This window comes from Vidua macroura, chromosome 5 (genome assembly GCF_024509145.1).
Source record: "Vidua macroura isolate BioBank_ID:100142 chromosome 5, ASM2450914v1, whole genome shotgun sequence".
Lineage (NCBI taxonomy): Eukaryota > Metazoa > Chordata > Aves > Passeriformes > Viduidae > Vidua > Vidua macroura.
Window position 1 is genome coordinate 70,354,029 of NC_071575.1, and position 19,543 is coordinate 70,373,571.

At 41.3% G+C, this 19,543-nt stretch overlaps 1 protein-coding gene across 3 annotated transcripts in view; it reads left to right on the top strand.

Annotated features, from left to right (window-relative positions):
* MKLN1 (muskelin 1) overlaps positions 1–19,543 on the top strand; it is a 93,330-nt gene that overhangs the window by 70,595 nt on the left and 3,192 nt on the right. For 2 of the 3 annotated variants that reach the window (XM_053978371.1, XM_053978372.1), the window contains exons 13-16: positions 6,908–7,055; positions 8,039–8,153; positions 9,763–9,902; positions 12,128–12,230. In XM_053978371.1, the coding sequence (XP_053834346.1) occupies positions 6,908–7,055; positions 8,039–8,153; positions 9,763–9,902; positions 12,128–12,230 (506 nt within the window). Of the gene's footprint in view, positions 1–6,907; positions 7,056–8,038; positions 8,154–9,762; positions 9,903–12,127; positions 12,231–12,749; positions 14,464–19,543 lie in introns of those variants that run through there. The other variant, XM_053978374.1, reaches the window with a different exon arrangement.

Consider the following 19,543-nt stretch of genomic DNA (forward strand, 5'->3'; position numbering starts at 1 on the left):
TACCCTCCTCCTTTTGATCAGGCTTAACTTTTAGCAAGTAATTTTACTGAAACTCTAAAGTCAATTATTGGTGGTGACGAGTTATTGTTTGCTCATTAATTTAGTTATGCCAATAAGGGAGAAAAGTACCCAAGCTCTAATTCTCTGGAGTCATTTATTTACTCAAGTGCTTCCAAGAAAGAACCAGCTCATATTGTCTCCTTTATTCAGGTGCACGTTGCCTGATGCTGCTCTGTACACACCCACGCTCCCTTTGTTGTCCTTAGTGCTTTTAAAGAATAGATTTTTTTTTTCTCCAGGAAATTAGTAACATTCTGCCATTTTGATCTTTTCAAGCCACATGTCTTCATAGCCAGAAGCTTAAAAATATGTGGCTTTAAGCTGACACCTTTGTCTGCTTCAGATTTAAAGATACTGAGTTTGTCAGGACACCGAGCTCTGCTTTTCATACATGAACTTCAACGTTCAGTGAATTAAATGAGAAATGAAGTAAATTTTTAGCCCTTCTCCCCATTCCCACAGGCCCTGAAGTGATGAATAGAAGATTTTGTATTTTTTTTTTAATAAGCAAATGACTCACTGGAAATAATTCACAAGTAGATTTTTTTTGGTTTACTGCTCTCCTGTGTGTGGAAAGTAAACAAAGAGATTTGAACGTTTCCATTGCTTTTGAAAGAAAATGCTGGGATAATTTGCATTTTAACAGGAAGAGAACAAAATGCTTATTACATTCAGACAGCAAATGTTGACAGCACTATTTTCACCCCAAAAAAGCAAGTCTTTATTGTGCTCTTGTTAGATAGTGATACACCATTTTGATCTGTCTGAACAAAGTGATTGCCTGCCTGGTCGCTGTGAAGTTTTAAGCTGCTCAGTGTGATGAGTCAAGTTGAGGATGCCTGACCTAGATGTTCCTATAAAGTCCCATGATTACATTTTGTTCCTGGCTCGCATGTGGCATTCAGTTCTATTCTTAGTGGAGCTATTTTGATTTTTACCCTTTCTAAAAGAACTTAATTGTGCATTTGTTTAAATATCTCGTGGAGTAGGGAGATTTCTTTAAAAAGTAGTGAAATAATAAGGATTATCAGTAACACTGAGTTATTGCAATGCTATAAAACCATGGTTAATGATATGTTGATTTTGCTGCTCTCATCTTCTGAGATATTTCTGCTGTTCAGCATTTCTTTACTTTTGTTTGTGCCTCTGATGTTGATCCTGTGATCAGCTCCTTGGATGGCTGATGTGTTTGGGAATGATGGGTGATAAGTATCACTTAAGTAAAATACATAATTCTAACAAATTTAGACATGCATCTGTGGTGATGTGTTGGATGTGAAGGAAGACAACAGGGGTGCAAATTAGAGGTGTTTTAGTGTGGTTGAATAGAATTTGTGTTTGGAGGAGAGACAGAAATGTTTATGTTGATAGACACACTTTTAGAGCAGTTTTATATTTTAATTGCTTTAAAAAGCACATAAACAACACTCAGGCAACAAAATCCCCCCAGCAAACAAAAATGGTGTATATCTGAAGCATACAGGTGATCCGGAGATGCCACCAGTCCCAGGTGTCCCTAAGGGCTGGACTGGGAGCTTTCCTGAGTCCCTTAGTCCCATGACTAATTGTGGGCAGTCATTTCAGCTCTGAGGGAGCTCATAGTAACATTTGTGGTTGAGGTTTCTGTGATAATCCCCTCTGGCCCTGGTGAAGTGTCAGAGCTCCTGCTCAGAGGGAGAATTCCTTCTGCAAGAGGATGTGCCGAAAATCTTACATCCCTTGGCATCAAGTAACTTCCAAAGTCAAATGTGAGCAAGCCTTAAAAGTTCTTGTGGCTCATTGTAGTGGTGAAGTGGTTCTTAAGGGCAGCCTACAGATTTTAGAGCTCAGCCTTGTTTTTAAGCTACCAGGAAAGCGTCCAGGGCTCTTGTTGGGCAGGTGTTCATTTCATGTACAGAACTGTGCACCTGATGGATGGTGAATTTCATGGTTAAGTACCACGGACAGAGGCGACACAGCCCAGCCCAGGAAACAAGGCAAAGTCAGAAAAACATGAATCAAAATAGATAGTACAGCTGGCTCAGCATGGCTGGGCTCCAGCTCAGACAGGCAGCCTCAGTGTCCCATTTTCATCACCTCTTAGTGACACCTGGCATGTTGTGCCTGTGTTCAGGTAAGGTCTTGCAGTGGCCAGCACATCCCTTGCCATGGAAGCATTTTGTTTTGTGACAAAACAAAAAGACCTTATGTGCTTTTTATCTTGTGAGGTGCTTCTCAAAACTAATCCCCAAATCCTTTCCTCTACCTGTGAAGGTGAGGAGGGGGACAGGCAGTCACCTGCAGTGCTGCCACAGCTCAGAATTCCATTCAGATTTACTGACTGATTGTTTTTTTTCCAAAATTTCAGAGAGACCCGAGCATTAGACATTGGATTGTTGCTTTGTCAATATGACAACCAAACTGTTCAGATGGTCTCCTTAGCTGCTCTGTGGCAGACTGCCAGATGCAGTCTCATCAGGAAGAATCCAAGAGGATAATCATTATCTTGCTGTGTCAACAGCTGGCCTGGTGCTATCATTCACCATGACTTGCTCCATTGAAGTCTGGGGGAGGTGCTGCTTCCACTTTGTAGGAACTACAAGGAGTGGTTTGGAATAATTTTCAGACCTACCACTTTTTAAAAATTAACCCACTGGGAAGTGCCAGGTTCTGGTGAGCAGCAGAATCCATGTCATGAAGTTTTCTCCCAATTGTGTAATCACAAGGCATCACAAGGAGGGAGGATACTTGCAAATCACTTGCAGTGGGACAGGCAGTCACATGTTTTGAGGGTTTCATAACTCAGGTGGCACTAAAACCCTGTCAGTGGACTTGCTTCCCTTATTTATCCTTCATGAATCCTTCAGGCATGGTCTGTAGACTATAAATTTATAGAATTGTTTGGCCATTGCTGTGTTTCAAAGTGCATTGAAAAATTTGCCATAGTATCCCCTCAAATGTAAGAGATGAGATTTTATTTCCAAAATGCTGTCCACTACTATGAGAACCACATCTGTGTAACCATCAACTTGACTTCAGGTTGCCCAGAGGGCAGGGGCTACCCCTGGATCCATGGAAATGTCCAAGGCCAGGTTGGACAGGACTTGGAGCAACCTGAGGTAGTGGAAGGTGTCCCTGCCTATGGCAGGGGGGTTAGAATGAGATGATCTTTAAGGTCCTTTCCAACCCAAACCACCCTAGAATTCCATGAATTTAAATCTCCTGTTTTGCAAGCTTTGTCTCTGTGTAAAAGCTGTTTCCTTGCTTCGATACTGGCAGCAGCCAAGGTTCTGCTTGAAACAACTGTAGCTGTTTGCACACACAAGCCAAAAAATATTCAGCTGGCTGAAATGATCACTGTGATCCCATAAACTCCTGTAAGCAGGGACTGTGCTAGTGGGAACGTGGCTGTTCCGTGATTAGGTGTCACTTTCAGAGAAAAGCTTTTCCCGTGTGTTGTATTTAAATGGAAATTACACTGTACATCAGCTCCTCGGAGCTTGCTCAGGAATTATTGCTTGCTTATGGAACTGGCTGCAAACTACAGGCCTGTGTGGCTGAATATTGTATTTAAAAATTGAGGGCACAAGCTTTTAGTTTTTGCTCTGTAAAAATTAATGAAAATACTAAGTTCCTGAGCAAGGATTCAGACTTCTTATTTTCAGGTAGTTACTGCCTTTCTGCCCTAGGTTGGTTAATAAGATTAAGGGGGAAGAAAACATTCAGTAGCACTGGAAAAGCATTCACCATCTTCTAGACTTTTGGGATGGTGTTGTGTTCAGTGATTTCTCTCTACAGCTTTTCCTCTTCAATAAGAGATGCATTGCCATAGGAGCCAAGTTAATATCACGTAGCCACAGGCCAGTGTTCAAAACATCCAGGGCTAAGTCCTCAGTCCTGCTTTGTCCTTGGAGCTGGCTGCCCACAGCTCACCAAAGAGGTGCCCTGAAAGGTGTGGAATGGGTAGGGATTTGCTCCAAAGCTGATTTTACATCTCTGTGAAGAAGTACAAGTGAGGGAACTTGCATGGAGCCTTTCTTACCACTTCGTTCACCCCTTGGATCTAGTACATTGCAAATAACAGATCTGGAAGTTCTCTGGTTCTCACCCCTTACTATTTGACTTTTTTCTGCCAAATCATAAAATTGAAAAGGATATATCCAAAGCAATCATGTTATAGACCCATGTTTACAGGTTCAATTTCGTTGCCCATGCACAGTTAGATTTCCTTCCCAGCGTGCATTTTGTTACCTAAATGTCACAAGTATTTTTCCGATGTTTCCAGCCTGTGTTCCTCTCTGATACTCTGGCCATTCTCATTTGAATTCTGTCCAACATTTCCTGCCAGTCTGCTGCACTTGCAGATGATGAACCTCTCTTACCCCCTAGTGGAAGTATTTCAGTCCTGAGGTTTTTATGGAGCCCTTTTGCTCTGGCAAGGATCAGACTTCTTGGAAAACATCTTTTTGATGTTTCTGTTGGGTTTAAAACATCACAGCTTTTCCTGCCCACTGTGTAGCATCTTGTCTTACTGTCTATTTATTTTCAGGGACTTGTTTATCAAATTTGTGTTACGGGGTTTTTTTTAATGACACTGCATCCAACTTTATCATTTTGTCCTCCTCTGTAAAAGACCAGATGTCAACTCTTTCTTGCCTAAGGCACTACTTAAATACAGTTTCTACCCAGTTGCTTAGATAGGTCACAGAGTTTATATAAGTTACTCCCTGTCTCCGGCCCTTCGTAAATGTGGGGATTTATATTTCTGATACTTTTCTAGGCATTCTGCATTTCAAATGGTCTCAAGAAGAGATTGATTTACAGCTGAGGGAAGCCTGAAATTACTTGACTTGAATCTTGGTTTGATTGCAGTTGCTGCAGATGAATTCTATTCTTAATATCAAGAGGAAAAAACCACCAGCGCTGAACTTTGGCAGCTTTTCCCTCCTTCATTATTTAAATAATAATTTCAGCTTCGGGAAATCGAGCATAAACGAGATACAAAATTATTTTATTTAACAACATTTCAGGAGGAGGGATGGGACTTCCATAGACAAGTTTCAGATGCTTTGACTATCAATGGTAAGAGAGCAGCTATGTTCCTCATGATTATAATAATTTTCATTTCAATGAGGTATTAGTGCTCTGAAGATTTGCACAGGGTTTTTTTTTTTTTCTAATATTCCCGGCTTGGTCTCAAATATTCAAAGCAGCAGATAGGGTTGCAAAGACATTTTCCATGTCCATTAGCATTGCTGATCAAATTTAGATGGCTCTCCTGCCAGAAATGTCTCAAGCAGGCCTTGAATTTAATCCTTTTGGGTCAGCAACTTAGTTCCTGACTATGCAAGCAAACATACTGCACGATATGTTTCAAAAATTAGCAGTTTTTAGTCTACAGTCATCTTTCTGTTCTCAATTTCCTTATGAGATGACTTTCACAGTCCTCATTTGCCTTATTTAAAAACTAAGTTCTTTGTGGTTTGCAGATAAAACAAAGTGTGTAGCCATTGTTGTGTCAGTGTTAGTCCCTTATTTTTTATTCTTTACTATCACCCATTTGCTTATAAACTGGATTAATTTTCCTTCAAAACTTTGTGGCAAAATTGGAGGTCAAACTAGACAGGTTTATGCTGATGAGGGCTCCAAAGCCTCTTCCTCCTGTAAAATTATAAGGAAGGATTTTGTCAAAAGTAGTCTAAGTTATCTAAATATATTCCAGTTTCTGTTTAAATTTACATAAGAATTAAGCATTTAAATTTTTTTTAAGAAATGCTTCGGTTTTGTGGTGTTGCTAAATTCTTCAGTAGGGGCTAAAATTGTAGAGAACCAAATTCTACTCAGAATTTTTTAATTCCTTGATTGCTTTCCTGGCCTAACAAGTGAAAAGAGTGATGTGTGAGAATGAAACCAGTTACAGAATGGGCTTCCAAAATACCATTTTGTGTATTCCCCAGCGGCAGTATTAAATGATTTATTAACATAGGGCTTGTTTTCTAGGCTGTGGGGGCAATTCAGTTAATTGCAAGGAAGAATTTGCAAAATACAAGAGTTCTGAGAATATTTCATGCCAAAATCTTGACTGAAGGCCAGGAACTTTTACCAGCCTTTGTAAACTGACCCAGAAAGAGAAAGGAGACAAACAGGATCTGTAAACAAAGATCACGTGCCCTTCACAAATACATTTTGGAAGGATGGTTGCCTAGGGAAACAGGAAACAGGGAATTACACAACAAACAAAAAGGACTGCCAAACAAATTTGCTGACCTTTTTTCCAGGGAATTATGGTGAAAACTATTGGAATACGCATGATTTCACCATATTTCTAAATCTGAAGGTGTGACAGAAGAATAGTTTGGTAATTACGCCACAACTACTCAGGAAATACAAAAAGCTTCTTTGACATCTTTGTCCTGCAGGGTTGTGAGCTATAGAATTGAGAGGTCATCCTGAATTTTTTGGAGTTTCCCAGCTTTTGCAATTAGGCTTTCTGGAATCAATGCTTCCTTTTACAGATGAGATAATAACAAAATCACTCCATTCATATTTGTAAGGGTCATCTGATCATTCAGCTCTATATTAGGCAGCTAGTCCTCATTTCTGAGCTGGTCATCTCCCAGATGGCTCTGTCCGTATCTTTTCCTAGGAAACAGCAGCTCTCACAATGGTTTGTTTTTTCTTCCAAGAGTCAGAGATAAGAAGAGAAGAAAAGAATTTTCATTGGACTTGGCTTCAGTAGGGAAGAAGTTGGCCTCTGCATGGTGATCTGCTGAATTGCAGGGGGAAGAAAACTCATTTGCCTGATGTTTGAATCCCTTTCTGCATATTCTGTTGTTTACAGCATGTAACTTTGATTTTCTTTTCCCAGTTCCAATGACAGGTTTCACTCAAAGGGCCACCATTGATCCCGAACTGAATGAAATCCACGTCTTGTCAGGGCTCAGTAAAGACAAGGAGAAGCGGGAAGAGAACGTGAGGAATTCCTTCTGGATTTATGACATTGTGAGGAACAGCTGGTAAGTCCCAAGTTCTGACTTCCACGCTGACTTTATTTAGAAAGCAATCCTATCTCCATAAGGCAACCCTGTAACCTCTATTAACCATGGAATTGTTGAAAGTTGTGAAAGACAGCTGAGTTCCCTTTAGGCACCTCTTTTTCCCATTGTCTTTAGAGGTAATAATGGCAATAATCCAAATGAGGGAGAGAAATCATGTGAACATCTTTATTGGAACCAGGTGGAGGGGATGAGGGGAAGTGAGCAGTTAAAAAAGGCTTTTCCTGTAGGAAGGGTTCAAGGCCAGGATTCAGCATCAGTGCAGCAAATTCAGTCCAGTGTAAGTTGTTAATGCAGTGTACATGGCTCTGAGGAAACTGGTGCAAGTGAATGGTGATGGAGAAGTCTCCGTGCCAGATGGGATATTCTGAGAAAATATCTCCTGGTTTTGTACTTAGTAGCTCATTGCCACTGTTCCTTTCCAGAACTGACAGCAATTGTGTTCAAGGCCTCTTTTAAAATGGGGTCAATCACTTCAAAAGGTGTGAGTGTTGTTTTATAAAAGTGAATTCTCAGTTATGACTTAAGTCTGCTTGGAAAACACTGACTGAAATACCACCTCTGCTATAATCTCTGGTCTGAAGCTCTACTGGGTCCAAGATATTTTCTTCCACAATAAGAAAATACTTCATGCTGACAGTTCTGTAGGCAAATAATGTAACATCTGAAGAGATCCCCAAAGCTCATGACAAATAATTTTCTAGAATTTTTTCCTGTTTGGCTTGTGCTTGAGGACTATTTTCAGCCAAGATGACCTCTGATTATTGGCTGAGTTCTTTGTAGAGCTAAGAATGGAATGGGGTGGGATGGGATAAGAGAGGACAACATAAAGAGAAATAAGAAAATCTTTGGTATTTTACATCGTTTGTACCTTCCAGCCTTTCAGCACCTTTTTCTGCTTCCTGTAGGTACAATTAATAATTCTTTACTGCTTTGAATTTCAGGTCTTGTGTCTATAAGAATGACCAAGCAGCAAAAGAAAATCCAGGTAAAAGCCTTCAGGAAGAGGAACCCTGCCCAAGGTTTGCCCATCAGCTGGTGTACGATGAGTTGCACAAGGTATGAAGTGATTATTTTTTAGTCTTTTTGCTCTGATGATGTAGCTATTTCCTTAAAGATGGTACAATAAATATACTTTTTGAATGTTTGGATTGATATGGTGAATAACTCTCATTTCCCATATTTTGAAATAAGGGGCTAAACTGCTTTTAATGTCAATATGAAATAAATATGAGATCTGTTCTCACACTTCAGAACACACGAAGCTTCATTCATTATCCTCAGGGATTTAATCTCACCTGTTGGTGAATAAATGAGAACAGGTAGTTACCAAAATTTCTAGGAAAAGATGTGTTTGAGTGAGCTAATGACAGTTAAGAATCCTCTGAACCAGATGTGCCTGACTTTGCCCCTCGTGTCAGAAGCAACTGTCATTCTTTAGCACTGTCAGCCTCCCATGGACACATTCATACTTAAATAGACTTAAAATGTGGTTTAGTGTATATGACAGCTCAGTAAACTTAGGGCTTTGTACATATTAACCAGTAAAGCACAATCCCACAGATTAGGTTCATAAATTCATTACCTCATGAATTTAAATTACTGTGACACATTTACTGATCTTTTCATGGATTTTTCTAAAAATTCTCCCTAGTCTGAAACAGTCTGAGTTAAAGAAAACATATTTTAGTCTTGCATTTTGTGGGATGTTAATCAAATTTGGGAAACTCAGCTAGCCCAAGACTTGAGGGATTTTAAGGAGGAATGGGTGCAGATTCTGTATGGAGAAATTGCATTGCTTGTTGTCTTCACTGTAATGATGATACAGTAAATAAGTAAATACTGTTCTGCCTTTACTTCTAAGTGTAAGGCATCATGAGACTGAGTAGTATTTTCTGAGTTACTCTGAAGGCTGCTAAATCACAGTTGCCCAGCTTTATCTGAGGAGCTGTTTGATGTGCTTGTTTTGAAGAGTCTTATTTTTAGAAACCTCTGTTCCAATGACCTTTCTAAACTCCTCTGATATAAATAAGGAGAGCCTACAGCAGTGGGATGCAGAATACATTGTTCTGAGTGATTATTTTTAAAGCCGTGGGGAAAGGTAGTCTGTTGGACTTGTTAAACTTCAGCATTTGAAGGTCCTTTGTAGCATGTTTTAATAACAACAGTCCAGAGTCTGAAATTACCACACGATGGGAAGAAAAATGTAGTGAAGAAATAAACTGTGACACTTCCACTGTTCTGGAAATTTGCTTCTCTCTGTGTCCAGATTGTGCTGGACTGGGCTTGCTGTCACTTTACTTTGGACTTCTTTAGGACTTCCAACTCACTTTGCCAGTGCTCAAGGATTTATCATTCTCATAGGCTTTTCCTGAAGAAAAAGTTTGCATGAATTTTGGATGTTCATTTATAAATATCTCAGGTATCTGCTAAAAGGATGTTCTAACAGTACAACTCTTTCATTATCTTAAAATGTAAATTTTAGGAGAACTTTCTTCATCTCTACGGGGACAAAGTGAGGTTGATAATAAGATGGAGAAACTTGTCTAAAAGGCAGAGTTTATCCCACCAGAATAAACCTCTGCAAAGCTGCTGACATAGTAAATTGTCTTTGTTCAGTGGATTTACACAAACAATCAGTTTTTTGATCTGCCTCTCATTTCCTTAGGTTCATTACTTATTTGGAGGGAATCCTGGTAAATCCTGCTCTCCAAAGATGAGATTAGATGATTTCTGGTCTCTGAAGCTCTGTCGACCTTCAAAGGAATACCTGCTAAGACACTGCAAATACCTCATCAGAAAGCACAGGTATAGAAACAAAGGTGGTTTGCAATTTCCTTTTCCAGATGTCTCTTTTTTATTCAAGTTGCTAAGACTCAAATCTCTCACAAACCATTTTGCGAAATGTCATTTTGTTGGTTATAATGGAGCTAGATGCTCTTCAAGGTTCCTTAAACCTTCTGCACGTTTCTTGATTAGTTCTTAAAATTATTTTAATAAAAGCAGTGGGCCAGGGCTAAACTACAAAATTAACTTGATTCATTTTGCCCATGCTATTCTAAAACTAGAAAAATCTGGTTATTGTGTGGGGAGTCATGGGGAATTTTTAGATTCCCTTTTCACTGTGCTGCTCATCAACATGTGTTTTGGTGCTGTCACCTCCCAAGGAAATGGAGTATGTTTTGGAAACACTGCTTGGAGATAGTAACAGCCTGCAAGGATGCTAATGAAGTCTGGAGGCTGGATGCTTTTGCACATCTGAGACTCAACCGTGGTGAAGTCATCAGAGTTTCTCATTCAGAAACTCCTGAAAGAGCTCACTTAGGCAGAATTCAGCTACACTGCAGTGCTTCTTGCACTCTGGATGCTTCAGAGCTGCCTTGTATTTGCTATTAAGGGCAACAGCTTTTCAAAATCAAGCTTATGGTGTTGCCTTAGTCAAGAAATTGCAGCAGTGAGAGAGTCTTTCAGGACCCAGCAAATCATTTGAAGGCAGTAAATAGCTCTCCCTGCATTTTAGGGGAGAATACTTTGTTATCAGGCTCTGCCAAGAGTTACAAGGTCAGGTTAAAATACCTGATGGTATTTTATTTCTGTGGCAGCAAGCAAATTGCTGTACTCAACTCACAGCCACAGTGGCTGGGTGAGACACTGAGATTAGCACACAGTAGATGTTAATACCTACAAGAATGAATAAAGACCTTGCCCAGTTATCTGGGAGGCTTATTAAACCCAGATGTGGTGGTATAGAAATGCAGCTGTGCAGCCTCCAGAGACAGCTCTGAATTATTTGTTTCAACTTGCCTAAATTGCACTTGGAGGAAATGTTGCTGTGTGTTAAACGGCAGAAGTTTGGGGTTAATGCACCATGCTCCCATTTTTGGGGTCTGTGTGAGGGAGCCAAACCTGAGCAGCCAGGGATGGTGGAATGGATGCCTGGCTGGAGCTGAATTGCTGTGGAGTCACTGGCTGCCCTTTACCTGCACTCCTCCAAACTCTGGGTACCAGAACAGGTACTGGTCTTGCATCCACAGCAAACCCACAGCATCAGCTGGGTCCTGTTTTTCCCATGAACTTGTTCAGTACCAGTCAGCCAGGCTGGGCAGGTGGAAAAGAGCAAGGTGGCAGTGGTTCCACTCATTTAAAGCACTTCATCTCTCTGGACCAGGGTGATATCATCTGAGAAAATCTATGGCAGTGTTTGAAACCATGTGTAGTGACCAAACTGTCAGATGCATCAGGTGACAGACAAGGTCTTTGTGTTCCCTGTGCTGCTCAATCACTGACATCTTTTGGCAGTTTCAAAATTCAGGATACACATGTCCACTGTGGTATAAATAGCCAGGTAGATGACCCAAATGAAAAAATAACAAGATGATAAGATGACAAACAGTGTGATGCTGAACTCAGTGGGTAGGTGAGAGGAGGAAAAGGATGATTTTTAAACCTCATCCTTTCTAGGCTTATGCAACCAACTCAGTGCTGCAGGGAAGCAGCTCTGCTCACTGAGTACGATGAGCCCAGAATCATTTCCTGAGGGCTCTGTTCATTTCTTGAGGGAATTCACAGAAGTTGCAGTTCCTGTTCATTAAAAGAAAATGAGGAAATAATGGTGGTGCACAGGATTTTTACGGAGCTGTGCTCTTTCCAAAGGTGGGATGTTAATATCCCGGGGACTGAAGTGCTTAAGGCTTAAGTCTGATCTGTGAGGTGCTACTCACATCTTACTTAATTTGTGGAAAACAAGCTGCACTCAAGATTTTATATTTATATATCAAGAAGCTTCTGTGCATATGCTTTTGAGTATTTTTAGTAAGAATGTAATACTTTACTGTTTTAACTCCCTTACACCTCAAAAAGCCCTCTTTCATGTTTCAGTCTGGCTTGAAATTCCATCAAACATGAGGCTCAGCTGCCATTATCGTGGTTTTCTTTGGAAACACTGGATTTGTTAGATGGGTTTTGCTCCCTGTTGAACCAGTAGTACTTGGTCCTGAAGGAAAAGGCTGTGCTCAAGTTTTGTCTCTTTGCAGGTTTGAAGAGAAAGCTCAGACTGACCCTCTTAGTGCACTGAAGTACCTGCAGAATGATTTATATGTAACCGTGGATCACTCAGACCCTGAGGAGACAAAGGAGGTGAGGATCAATGAACCTTGTCCTAAAGAAATTTAAACTGCATTCTCATTGAAAGTTTTGGGCCTCTTAAACCTAGGTTTTATTCAGTTTGTAAAAGCTCAGCAGGTGCCAGACACTTTGCTGTATCACGTATTTCTCTGCACTTAAGTCACACTGTTTTGGAAACAGTCATGTAACAACTGCAGGTCCAGATAAAATAGCTTTTGTACTCCTAAGAGTGAAGACTAAGCCTTTGTTTTAATTCCAGTGTGCTGGTGTGTATTTTGGGAGCTTTAATTGAAATGTAAACTCTCGGAAATGTCACCAGTCTGTAGTTGGTTGTGCAGTAGAAAGGGAGTAGAAACTTACTCATGCTCAAGCTTCTCAATATTCAGCATCTCTTGGGGGAGGAAAGCTTTTCTAAAGATGATCAATATTTCTGGAAGTAGTTTATACCTATACACTGCTTGCTACCCTTAAAATCTTACTTCCTTTGCCTTTTGAATATTATCCAGTAGGCATGTTCTTTATTTATTCCAGGAATTTGTTCCCATTTCCTGTTTTGATTCCAGATCTGCAGTGCGTGTCACTTTACAAGACGGATTAAAGAAATAGTGAGAAGTGTCAGATAAGGTGGTTGATTTGACTCTGGCATTATTTTCCACATGGAGTTTGGGGCAGCCAGCTGAGATGTGCCAGCGTTCTGCTCCTCATGGGTAGATAAGGAAAAGTCTGGGGTTCTTGCTGTCTCCTTTCCTTAATGACTTGGGAAAGGATTCAACAGCTCCTTTTATAAAATCATGATAGGAGGAGGGACAGTTCTATTCCATGCTGAGTCCCTGGACTAAATCTCTTAATCTGTTGGCTTTAACTTGCTACTTTAGCTAAAGAAAAGATTATACAGACACTGAAAGGTCTTGGGGGAGAATATAAGAATATTCTTGTGCGTGCACAGGATGGAATTGTAGAGTTAGAATTAGGAGAAAAGCTTACTCTTACCAGGATCTTGGAAGTGATCACATTTGTCATAAATTCTAATCAGCATTTATAAACATTTGAGTCAACAAAATATTTAAGTGCTGTGACTCTCCGTTCTCTGTAAATGGTTTCTTGTTCAAATTGTTCCATATCAAGTAGTTTCACATCCTTTCTAGTCATTTCTAGCATAGGAAACACAACAGATGATCCTGCTTTTCTTAACATAGAAAAGGAGATTTGTTTTTTTCCCCGATATGTGCCATCTTCCCAGTGTGGTAACACTTCCAGAGTCTTTGAGGTTGGAAAAGACCTTTAAGGTCATCAAGTGCAACCATTGCGTCAGCACTGCCAAGGCCACCACTAAGCCATGTCCCCAGGTGCCACATCTATGTGGCTTTTAAATACCTCCAGGGCTGGGGATTGTATTTCCCCAGGCAGCCTGTGCCAGAGCTGGACAACCCTTCTGGTGAATTTTTTCCTGATACCCAGTCTTAATTTGAAGCCATTTCCTCTTGTCCTGCGTTTTAACACTTGGGAGTGATCCCCCGGCTGTCCCCTCCTGTCAGGGAGTTGTGCAGAGCCAGAAGATCCCCCCTGAGCTTCCTTTTCTTCAGGCTGAGCCCCTTTCCCAGCTCCCTCAGCCTCAGACCCTTCCCCAGCTCAATTCCCCTCCCTGGACATACTCCATCCCCTCAGTGACTTTCGTGTTGTGAGGAGCCCAAAACTGAACCCAGAATTCAAAGTTTCTTCTTCCTGTTTGAGCTGTACTAACCCATACAGTACCAGCCCCCATCTTGATGCTCTCTTTTTCCCTTCTGCTCCCTCCCACTCCTATAAGATGTGTCCTGTGTTCTCTGATCTCCTTTTTTCTCCATGTCACACCCGTGTGCTGGTAGCCTGTCTCTCCTCAGCCAGTTATTCCTAAGGAGATCTTGCATCTCGTGGCTGGCTGGGCCTTTTTGTTATTCCCTGAACAGCAAACATCTGTGGTGTGATGAGCAAGTGCCTCTCCTAGTTCCTGCTGCCTCCTGTCGCCCACAGACCGAGGGAGCTGCTGCAGAAGCTGCATTTTGGGCACACCTGGCACAGAAAACCCTTTAATATCCTCCTTTTCCTTTTCCCAGCTCAGTGTTCAACTTGTCTACCTTGTAGGAATGGAGAATTTACATGCCTGCATGGTCTTCTCTGAGATTCTGGGGGAATGTAGAAGCTGTATCATACCAGTAAAAATAGAATAAAATGTTTGAAAAAAAGAATTACCCTTTTTAGAGAGCACACTGGTGTTCTGAACGTTAATGATCCAGCAAATGAGCTTACATAGCTCAGTCCAGCTGAGTGAATATATTGTGGATTTTTTCTCTGCAGGCCTAATGTCTGATCCAAACAAAATCCAATAACTTCTGTCTGTCCCGTCAGATCAGCACACACCATTCAGCAGAATTAAAGCTTCCATCCATTCCAGTCATCTCCAAAAATAATTTAACAGTTTCTGGGATGCTTTTTTGTTTGGGTTTTGGAGGGGTTTTTTTTTCGTTTTGTTTTGTTTGTTGTTTTTTTTTTTTATTATTATTATTATTCATTGTGCTGGTCATAAAGCTTTAACTTCCAAAGCTTTTTTTACACTGGGACAGATCTGCCAGGGCTGTGGCACAGAGCCAGCTTCTGGGCTGGTACTGACTGGGTGCATTTCCAGTTGACGTCAATTTACCTTCCGGTTATCACATCGAGTTGGCTTTTTGCTCTGGCATTGCATCTTCAAATAGCTCCTGTGCTTTCCAAAGGACTGACGCAGGCATTTTGGATTCCATATCGAATTTCAAGCACCAGTCTGATTGTGTCTCTCAGCCCAGACACCTCCATACCCTGCCTTTATTTGATTTGTATCTCAATTAATAGCAAAGGTGAAGATGTGATTGGCTGCAGCCATTGAATGCTGTAAGGCATCTTAGAACTTTAGGTAATCCATTCCTGCCTGTGTTCCCTCTTTCCAGGGCAACTGTTAAATTTGGGAAGGACCAGGCTGGATAGTTTCATCCCTAACTTCATGCAATAATTCTGGAGACTGGCCTGTATGGCTTCATGTTTTATGGATGGAGATCTGGGTGGTGTTATATACCATTACAAGCAGAATTTCCCCTTGTGGTGAGGCTTGCTTGCTTTGTAATAGAAGTAATTCCTTCTGACTTAGTTAGGCAAGTCTGTTCAGCTGTTTGCAGTTGGATGCCAAGGAAAACAAACAGACTGTTCTTGAAACTTACTTTTGCCTTAGTAACCGATTTTGTTTAAAGTAGCATGAATGATTGATAGTAGGAACATACCCCAAGATTTTCATTCTGTTGCTGTGAATTTTAGGGATGCTAAGAGGACTGTTTCTTCCCCCTTTTTTATTATTCTGAAATTAAATAGATGCCTGCAAGTAACAGGTATTGCATGGGTGCTTGGTTTAGTAGCCACAGGCTGTGTGCCAGCAACTTCTCTGCCCCCAAATGCAGATCCAGTCTTTAACTGTGATTCTGTTTGACATCACTTAAACCTCCTCAGTCAGTTCAACGTTCCCAAATCAGTGGATCTTTTTAGTGGCTCTGGGTTAATAGCCCTGACACTACAGGAAAAGGAGGGTAAATTTGTAGAAAATGGGGAATTTTGCCTGTGATTTAACAGATTAAAAGTTGTATGAAAGAGTCATTTGCTGGTGTAAAATTTTCTGCTGGCATGGCTGTTCTTCTCTGTCACACAGATGTGAATTTGGTGAAAGATTACAACAGCAGGCTTGTAAAGATAAAAGGATGGTCCAAATAAATATCAAATTGGATTTCAGATTTTGTACTTAGAGAAAAACAGGTGCTGTTAAAGCACAGAAACATCAGTAGTTCATGTACAAAAGCTAAAGATGCTCCTTGAACATTGCAGTAATCATACCCAGAGCTTTGCTGCTGTTAAATGGGCTGCAGTAGAAATCAAGATGATACAAAAAAATGTTTAGTGCTTTCCAAGTATGGGAGAGCAGGATGAGTTTGTACATGGAGATTTAACAACTGATGAAGCTTAATCCCATGATTGTTGTAAAACAGATACAAAGCAAAAGGAAAACTCACAGTATGTTTTTCTTGGAGCATGGTAGGAGAAAGAGCAAGGACCTAGAGGCCAATCTGAGGCCTGACTTGTAGACTGAGGCTGGAGGCCCCTGTGCAAGGCTGCTTCATACTTTCCATTCTTAAGACCTTGTCTTTAATAAATTTGACAGATAAAGCCAGCAGGACCCAAAAGTATTGTTTGAATCTGCATTAGACTGGTATTTCTGGGAAAATTGAAGCCCAAATGGGAAAAAATAGTTCTAGGAAGGAGCTAAGAAAAGCCTGTTTCTCTTCTTTGTGTCCTGCTGTGATTCTTTGTAAAGCCTCAGAGCCTAAGTGCTGCAGGAGCAGAGGCTTTGGAGCCAAGGAACCTTTACAAAAATAGTGTTCAGCCTTCCCAATTCCAGCGACAGCTCCGTCCTCAAAGGGTTTGAGCTTCTCTTTGCCTCTTTGAGCCTGTGCTGGGAGTCACCAGCCCCAGAGAACTGGTCAAAGCTGAGGAACTGGTTTATGCTGTGTTCTGAGCACTCACACACAGGCATTACAGAGGAGGAGGAGGAATTGTGTCTGATTCATACAACTGGCCATGTATCCCAAACGAGAGTTAGTCATTCCCTCTTAATCATTTTGTTTGTGCAAAGGCAGAGGTGTGCAGCAAATATATAAAAATAGACATAGTATATAACCTTCCATTAGTTAACCAGATCTGTTTATCTCCCAGGAACCCCTGCCTCTGTTCAGGAGGTTGGTTGGATCTCCGAGAGAGAAGTTAATTGTGTAACAAAGGGAGACGCTGTCTTTTGAGTGGAGGCTTAATTTGGAATGGATGAAGCCAGTGAGCCAGAGGGATTGTTAGAAGAAAATGGGTGGTGGTGTGATTAAAGCAGTTGGATGCTTCTGCCTGGATAATTGAATTCTGCTTTTGCCTTTGTAACAGAGTTGCTGTGTGATATTAAGCAAATTGTTTTTCCTAGATTGTCATTAATTGGTTGTTTCATTCTAGTGCCTGATGGGGGAGATCTGAGGTGTGATTTGCTTGAGGGCCATGCTTTTCTGTGAATTCAGAAGCTGTTGCATAACACTACATATTTTGAAAAATCAGATACTGTTAGTTTCAAATAGACCAAAAATTAATCAGAGTTTGAAATGCCATCTGTTGGAATAACAATTAATATGATAAGAAAGTTGATGAAGAAATTAATTCCTTCTTTAGAGCAGAGCTTGAACTTTGTGAAGAAAATAGTACATTGGATATCTGCTGGGAATGATATGTAGGAGACTTGGTATTGAGTGAGCAGTAACTGTCCCACACTTTGGGAAAAAAGTGGGAATCTTTTGGGATAACATTGTAGGGTTTGGGATTGTAATACAAATGCAGAGTGAACCAGCTTAGGTTCAGCACTGTCCTTAACTGATGTTCTTAATTCACATGCTTGACTTTTTCATCAGAAAGTGCTTTTCAAGTGTGAGCTGATACACAAATTAAATTTCAAACCAACCAAACAACAGCACTCAAGGTTAACTCAAGTGTGGTGCCATCAGTGGAGAAGGGAACAAGATCCTCCTTCCCCACAAAGCTGCAAAGAAACTCGTAGCCGTGAAAATCCATCATGCCTGGTGCAGATGAGGCTGGAAACTTGGCAGAGGCCATTTTCAGCGGGGTTTTGGTCTCAGTTCAGCGAGTTCTTGGCTGAACCCTGCTCATCTGGCCTCTTAGTCGGGCACCTGAGCCCCAGTGTGGCTTTGTGCTCCCAGCAGGGCGTTGCTGCAGGAGCATGGGAACCCCTGGGAGCACGTGGCACCCGCTTTATCCCAGCTTGGTGTGCCACCAGGCAGCTGGCAGCGGGCCCGTGAGGCCATCGTGTGGGAGGGAAGGATGGCCAGAGCGTGGCATTTGCTCTCAGAAGCCGCACGGATTTAGCCACGGGTTTTATTGGAACTTTTGGAGCTATTTATGCTGGGCAGCTGTTTAAGGACGGTGTTGCTGGGAAGCCAAGCTGCTCTCACAAATGAGGCTCACGGTGGAATCCACGTGTGGCATTGCAGTGAGTTAGTGTGACCAGGCCTTACACTCAGGAGGGCACTTTACACCCTCCTTCCCCCTCATCTCCAGTTTGTCAGTCCTGTGTCTTTCTCACCATACCCTCCCCAAAGGATGCAGACTTACCCAGACACTACAGTCCTTATTTTAGCCTGATTTTTCCCTTGATGTCACATTGAAACTGATCTTACTGAAGTGTTTTTGTAGCTTCTTGCACTGGGTTGTAGATCTCCTTTTTGTAGCAGCCTTTTGCATCTGTGACTTCCGGCAGCTTTGCGCTTGGCCATCGTTCTCTGCAGCCCTGACTCCTTTGAGCTTTCTTTTTAGAACTTGCTTTTCAGAACACTTAATTTTTTTTTTCTAGTGCATTCCTCATATGTTGCTAACTGATACAGGGCATCCTAAAATGGGCTCCTTATTGTAGAGGAGACTTTAAAACCTTGATAACAGCAAGAGTATTTTATTTAAAGATTCTTCTCCTTTTCATGCATTTGTCAGTTTTATTATAAAGTGATACTGATTTGTTGTAGCGCCTAAGTGCATTTTCACAGAGCCTCTGCACCTGTTCTGTATTGCTGATTTTTCCTGCTTATGTTGATTTGCACTTGGCCCTGGCGAAATGCACCTCAATCCATCATTATAATTTGGATTAAGTGGAAAAACAGTTGGAAGGCTAGCTGTTCCATGCTGGCAGTCAGTCTGAGAGTGGTGTAAGTTCTGGTGATCCTGCCCTGTTCTGCCAAGCAGGTTATCACTGAAAACCCAGGGTGATGCTGACCCTGGGGCACAGATGAATCATTCCTGATTCAAGGCTCCATTTTGATGTCAAACCATTGATGGCCACCCACAGAAAAGTTATTTGATCTGTTTGCCTTTCCCTGTTGGCTTAATCTAAGTGATGCCTTCACAACGTGCCTTAAATATCATATAAAAGTGTTAGAATTCCTATGAAAGTCAGAATGGACAAGATCTATTGCCAAGTCCCATCCCTAGGGCCTTCTGCCTCATAGGAGAAATCAGATTGATGTACTGCAACTTGTTGTTGCCAAATTCATGTTGGCTGCTACTCATCACCTTCTCCACTCCTACGTGCCTACAAATTGTCTGTGTTCCCAATTTTTATTGAAATTAAACTGATGGATATGTAATGCCTGGCTGTTCTTTCCACTCCTTCCCTGAACATACTTGCTTCTCTTCTGTTTTTTTCCTCCCTTCTTTTCCTTTGGGCTGTGTGCTGAAAA